The following is a 6797-nucleotide window of genomic DNA, read 5'->3' as shown; positions in this document are numbered from 1 at the left end:
ATTTTAGATACTTTTAGTTATTATGAGTGTTTTAATTAAATAATAAGTGTTTGCAAAATTGTTTTGTATAGTATTTATTGGAGAAATATATATTTTTATGATATTTTGTTATAATAAATATTTGGAAGAAAAAAAAAGTGTTATTTTATTTATAATTATTTTGGGAGAAACATGTTTATTTTATATATTATTTATAAGTTTTAAATGTTTTAAAGGAAGGGAAGCATAATCATGATTATTAGACTAACTAAAGATTAAACATGAGTTAGGAAGTTTTCAAAAGAGCTACATCAGTTTTATATTTTACACTTCTCACTTTTTCTTTCTTACATTTCCATACTTTGAAGAACTATCTGGAGATCATGAAGACGATTACCTCGAAGATTTATGTTCGTCTATAGTGTTCATCAAGGTAAGGGATAGTAAGTAATCTTGCTCTAGGTGTGAGATATATGTTAGGTAATGGGATTGACATCATTCTCTTTTTTGTTGAATGCGGTGTATGAAGGTGAAATCTTAAACTTAGACTTAATTTGTGTTTCTACTTCCTAATTTGTGTTTCTACTTCCTATATGATTCTTCGATATTCTAATTGATGTTGCCAATATATGTATATTTAATTGTTTGTAATTTATTAATCTCGTGTATCTTGGATTGCTCACGGGTTCTTGTGGGAACCCTAAGGAATGAACATATTGAACTAATATGGGATAATTGAGATAAACATGTGAAAATATGAAATTAATATTAGACTTGAAAAATTGATGGCTTAATAGAGTGATTTTAGACTTTTAATCTTTAATTATATTAATTGGGTGGTCACTTATGGTGAAATATGGTGATGAGATGAGACACAAGGCCCAAATAATCAAAGTTCGTATCTGTTGGATTGTATCACAGGTGTGATTGAAAAGTCACGAGTGTGATATGTTTTGTCCTAGAACCTTTTTAGAAATATCGATCCAGTCACAAGTGTGACTAGCAGGTCACAACTGTAATTAATGCATCATGAGTGTGACTAGAGTCACGATTGTGACTGGTGAGTCACGATTGTGACTGGTGAGTCACGATTGTGACACACATCTTATTGCTTCTTTTTCACATTCTTTTCTTATCTTTTCTCCCTCTTACCACCTTTATTGCTTAAGATGAGTTATATTTATATGAGTTTGAGACATGAGGATGACTAGCCTAAGGAAGGAAGAAAAAAAAAAGAGAGAGAGAGGGGGAGGAGGGGAGACAAATAGAAAATAGGGTATGAGAGATGGAAGAGAGAAGAGGCAAAAGAAAATGTAAAAGATAGGAGAAGAGAGATTAAATAATTCTTAACTTTTTTTTTAAGAATTTAAAATTCTATATTTTAAGAGAAATTTTTCGTAAGATGTCCACTTGCTACTAAATCCTTCATAAAATATATAGAGAAAAACTCCACAGCAGCTGATTAATAAAAATAATCTTTCTTAAGTAATTGAAAATTTCTAAATCCTTCAACGTAATTTTATTTTTATTAATATTCCTACTCGCTAACTAAAAAAGTTATTTAATACATTATTTGTTTTTGAATATTAAACACATTACTTTTTCAATTAATTGTTTGCAAAATATTAAAAAGTTATACCAAGACACAACTTTTCTATAAATAATTAGACTACTTTTTTGCAGAAAAATTAACATCTCATCTGAATACTCATATTAACATGTCAGTGCCACACAAACCTCTGTTCGTAAGGATGACCAAGCCATATAAAGACTAAGCATTAGTCAACTTGTACCAAAAAGAATACAAACTCAAATAGTCATTCTATTCACGTTTGCTTATGTATGAACAATAATATTATCCTACCTCCATTTCATATTGATAGACATGTAAGATTTTTTCATACAGATAAAGAAAAATAATTAATCCACGAAATAGTATTTTTTTTAAGGTTAATCAATATGAAGAAAAAAAAAATTGAATGTTAAAAGGCCAATCAACTTGAAATTGAGGAAGTAGGATTATTTATCTAAGCATGCTCCCCTAATGAGGTTGTAAACATGCACTGGTGTTTTTGGATAGTTGATTTGTGATTCACAATAACGAAGACAAATAAAAGGGCAAAGGTCAATAATAGAGAGAAAGAAAAATGGGCAAAACAGACAGACAAAGAAAATATAAAGATCATTCTCTCAGTGACCACGTTGTCCTTCAAAATAGTAATTCCACAGGAGTTGCATGTAAAGTGCACTTGGACAAGCTTTTGCCCAAACCATGGTTTGGAAAATTACAAACTTAAAACCATACATGCATTAAAAACTAATAGTGATGTCTCATTCAACAGAAGGCAAAGTGCATGCATATTATATCTATTTTTTCAGAAATTGTATTTTGCATTTTCCATGGAATTGCAGCAGTTGTACTAGTAATACAAGTTAAAACTAATGCCACCATTAGAAAACATGTACAATAAAATAAACGCTGCTAAATTTTAAGAATATGCTAGAAATTTCGGTGATAGCCAACAAAGGAACCTCCCACTGATCCATCAGTAAGTATGCTGACAGAAAAGATCTAACTTTTACTCTGTTTCTTATGAGTAGACTTCAAATAATGCCAATATCCAAAAGTAGAATAACGATAAATTCGCACAAGACTATGAGCACCTTCTACCACAAGAAAATTCTATTAGCATTTTACCTTGTTTAAGGAAAGTCAGAAACTTCCACATGCTATGATCCATTCTCAAATATGTACAAGTTGGTCAGTCATACGGTAAAATTGACCCAACGGAGTGTTAATTTACTTTTCAGGAGACCCATCATTTTCAAACTCGGCCTTAGTTTTTCCCTTGACTGGTTGTCCATCATCTGGTGATACAACAGCAGCAGTAAGCTGTCCCATTTTGTTCTGTAAATCAGTAAGAGATTCCCTGGTCACTTTTCCTTTAGGACTTTTCTTTTTATCCACAAGCTTTAGTTCTAGTCTGTATAATGCACAACCGTCATGGTTGTTGATCTCGTACTCATACAAGTGCCACTCAAGATAACTAAGAGGCTGGGGATCCATGTAATAGGACCTCTTTTGCCCCCCATGTTCCTTCATCACCTGCTTCCTTGATTCATGCCAACCACGTCCACTGTAGTCCGGAAGTGATCTTTGTTTTCTATTTCCACTTTCAAACGCCCTTCTAGGCTTGTCAAAGAAGAGCCACTCCCTAACAGTTTCACCCTCGAGAAAAGAAAGATCAAAGAACTCTGCAACAGAAAAAAGCTAACAATTAAAACCAAAACAACAAAAGATGAACAGTGACAAGCACGGATAGAACAATTTCTTCTACAACACAATCAATAGACAAGCTTGTTGCTAGAACATGCGAAGCTTTAGCAAGATACCACAAAAGTAATAAACTCCTTGTGTACTCACCTGGAGCATTCCAGGGAGACTTAGTTGAAGCAGCGCCTTCACAACTAGGGATGCCAACTTCCTTACCCTGTGTCTTAGCAAGAACAGCAGCAAACAAAGGACCATCTTTTACGCCAATGCCCCCAGGTCGTAAAATTGGAGTCATGCCAGGAAGACCCTCGTTATTTGCCAAAAGCTCATGGCAACTACTACAGTAGTTCTGGCACCATTCTACCCCTTTAGCAGGTCTGAAACAGTCCCATAAGGCACATTTTGGGGCTAAAAAAGCAGAAGCTGGAGGGCAGATATTAGGAAGAATGTTGGGTATAACATTCTCTCCATGCTGCACAGTGTCATCAGCTCCAAAGAACTGGCTACAATCAAAACCTTCTAAAGTAAATTGAGTTGATTCTGAGTTTTTCATTTCTGTGTTGTGACTGAGGCCCTGATATAAATCCAGCTGACCAATCGAATCAGAGTGGTGACCTACTGGGTTGTCATTCATATCTTGATGTAAACTGAATGGATGATAATCCAACTGGGCCATGTCTGAGTTATTAAAAGCATTGTTGAAGAGAGCTGAACCAGAGCCTTCAAAAGTATGATCTAGTGGTTGGTTATCATCAAAATGCTTCTGCAAGATACCAAATGGCAATTGTTATCTCTTTAATAAAAATTGAAGAAATAAAAGATTAATCAGTGCAGCAAAAATATATGATTAAAGAGGTTAAAACTTTCTGCTAATACATATTCTATTTCTTCATGCATTGTGCAGTGGTTAAGATCTTTTTTCTTCAGAAAAGTAAATCATTGTAAAATTATGTGTTTTGGGAACAATAAACCACTCATGTGTGTTCAATCAAGTCAACAACTGGATGTATATTAATATTAACAACACTGAACCAGTGTTATCAAATGCAAATCACAGAAAATGGCAGAAAGCTAATAATCTGCCATATCATATAGCGGACAGCATTCTAGCCAAATTGCGGAAATCACATTGCGGTTGAAATATATGATATGTATCAATTATATATCTACAAAAAGAGAAGTTGCAAGCAAATAAAATAAAATGCATAAATATTAACATAATATTAACTCACTGTTCAATAGGATGTAGACCTGTTAGAAATTACAAGAGGATGCAGGATACATGCCACAACCATGACATCCAGAATGGCCCCAATAATGAACAGAGTCACAATTCAATCGCGAATCCAAGAAGTTATGCAATGCAAAAGCGCTATAGCAGCTATCTAAGAACACTGCTCTGAACAAGTTAAGTGGTTAATTATTCCCTAATAGATATGTTCTAAAGAGTACCATTTTCGCAATTTTTCCTCAACCAATTAATTTTATCAAGTTGGAATCAACCTGGAAAGGAAAATTAGAACAAGGATGCATGGTTGGCCTAAAATTTTCAACAACTCACATCAAGTAACCAGATGACTTGGGCATAACTCAAGTGATACAATTTGGGTAGGGGTATGGTGTTGGAACATGTTCAATCCCCAAATAAACAAAAAGGTTAAAAATGATTAGCCAACACGACAAACTAAAAGATCACACACCACACTGGCTGACTGGCATCAGTAGTCTTCCCTTATGCTATACTTTATAATTTACAAACTTCTGGTTGATATTCTTTGTTTAACATGATACCATCAACCACCAAGAAAAAACACTCAAACTATACTAAGTTAATGCTTTTGATAAAAGTAATGAATCATGTCCAGTGTTGGTAGGATATAAATAAATCAGGAGTTAAAACATATCATCCTTTGAATTTAATACTCTAAAATTCATACACAGCAAAAGGAAGCTCCACCTGATAACCTGGCCTCACAATTTTTTCCATGTGGTTGGTGTCATTTAGCAAAAACATTAATAGGTTAACAATTACATACTATATATCATATTTTCATCTTTAACAGTAAAAAATTATATCAAAAGCTTACAAACAAGAAGCACAACAAATGAAAATAATACAGGCAAAGTTCTGTGGACCGGGCCAGGCAACAAACCACAAATATAAAAAAAGACTCCCCGGCACACCAGTGCAAGAAACTTACCTCCTGAAAAAACTGAAAATTGTTGTCGCTAATATTATTTGTAGGGAGCTCAGTCTTCAATGGCCCAAGTTTTGTTAATGGACTAGTTGCATCATCTTTCTCTTCAATCACTTGCAACAGTTGAGCAAGTTCGCTGGTAAAGGAATCAAAGCTTCCATCCTATAGAGTGCCAATGCCAGCATATATTACAACAAACATCCAAATCTTCAATGAGATAAACAAAGAAGGCACGGATATTACAATCAACTACGAGCCTGTTGGGATCCAAGCTTTGCAGAGCTTTTGCGAGCTTCTTTACTGAAAAATGGAGAAGCTCTCAAAAGTTCTATTCAGCTTGCATCTAAACAGACTGTAACTAAAAATTAAAAACCATACAGCTAAGGAAGTGGCTGGAGACTCCAGTTCCGCTTTCCACTCGCGGAGCAACTGATGCATCTGCTCCTCAAAGATCACAATATCATTACCCCTGCTCTCCTTTCTTGCACACTGAATGTTGTTGAAAATCCCTTGAATTTTATCCACCAAGTGTTTTTCCTTCTCCTTCATGGATTGAAGAGAAGAAGATCCACACTTGCCCTTAGCACTTTCTCTCATCATACCTTTCTTGACCTAATATCACAAAATAACCAATGTACAGCACTCATGAGCACAATTAATCAACAGCATAACAGAAAATTCTTTTAAAAAAAATAAATTGTAACAAAAACCGGGATTAACATGATGCATGGCAGTGATCAACCACAATCCACATGAAACAGGCATTGACATTCCAACAAAAAAAAAAACAGAGACCCATCAAAATTTCAACATTGATGGATGTACCCAAATGAAAAAGCAGCACCCCAGTTGACCAAGTTTGGGCCTTTGTACGTCTACCTTGAATTTAAAGCGAAATTAGCTTGATGGATAGTTTACCTTTAGCCTTGAATTGGAGAGAATGAGCAATGGGGTCAAAACCACCACGTAAAAAAGAGAAGTGTAATCAGGGTTCACGCCTCCGTTGGGATCAGCACAAGACGAAAGAGAAGCAAAGTGTTGAAACCAAAGCCCTTAAATTGTGAGTATCTCTACTTGAATTGTGCAATTTTTTATTTTATATATATATATATATATATATTGTTTTGAGTTATTATTGGTATCAATGATGTGGAGATTTTGTGCACGTTGGAGACTTAAATCAGACGCAAGAATTTTGGCACGTCAAAGATTTTTTTTTTTTTTCTTTCTTTCTAAATGAGGCAATTTTTTTCTCAAAATTTAAAAAACGAGTAAGTCTATAAAAGTTTTAAAGATGTTTTTAGTCCCTCAAATTTAAGATAAATTTATTTTTGGTCTCTCAAATT

The 6797-nt window shown here is 34.2% G+C and overlaps 1 protein-coding gene across 1 annotated transcript; it reads right to left on the bottom strand.

The window, feature by feature from the left end:
- Window positions 1-2320: 2320 nt before the first annotated feature.
- On the bottom strand, window positions 2321-6525 carry LOC109806578 (transcription factor VOZ1). Its single transcript, XM_020369027.3, has 5 exons — window positions 6370-6525; window positions 5830-6063; window positions 5455-5613; window positions 3404-4016; window positions 2321-3234 (listed from the first exon to the last, which is right to left on the bottom strand). The coding sequence occupies exons 2-5, from the start codon at window positions 6049-6051 to the stop codon at window positions 2780-2782; spliced, it is 1449 nt and encodes a 482-aa protein (XP_020224616.1). The 5' UTR covers window positions 6052-6063; window positions 6370-6525; the 3' UTR covers window positions 2321-2779.
- Window positions 6526-6797: the final 272 nt, after the last annotated feature.

Source organism: Cajanus cajan, chromosome 8 (genome assembly GCF_000230855.2).
Source record: "Cajanus cajan strain Asha chromosome 8, NIPB_CcT2T_4, whole genome shotgun sequence".
Classification (NCBI taxonomy): Eukaryota; Viridiplantae; Streptophyta; class Magnoliopsida; order Fabales; family Fabaceae; genus Cajanus; species Cajanus cajan.
The sequence above is the reverse complement of the archived record's forward strand: the minus strand, read 5'-3'. Positions and strand labels throughout refer to the sequence as shown.

Excerpts from the sequence above, each read along its gene's own strand:
- LOC109806578 (XM_020369027.3), bottom strand. The coding sequence starts at position 6,051 with ATGATGAGAGAAAGTGCTAAGGGCAAGTGTGGATCTTCTTCTCTTCAA. Across the intron at positions 5,614-5,829 it reads CTCCAGCCACTTCCTTAGCT|GATGGAAGCTTTGATTCCTT; the intron begins GTATGGTTTTTA and ends GGCACTCTATAG. Across the intron at positions 3,235-3,403 it reads GTCTCCCTGGAATGCTCCAG|AGTTCTTTGATCTTTCTTTT; the intron begins GTGAGTACACAA and ends TTTCTGTTGCAG.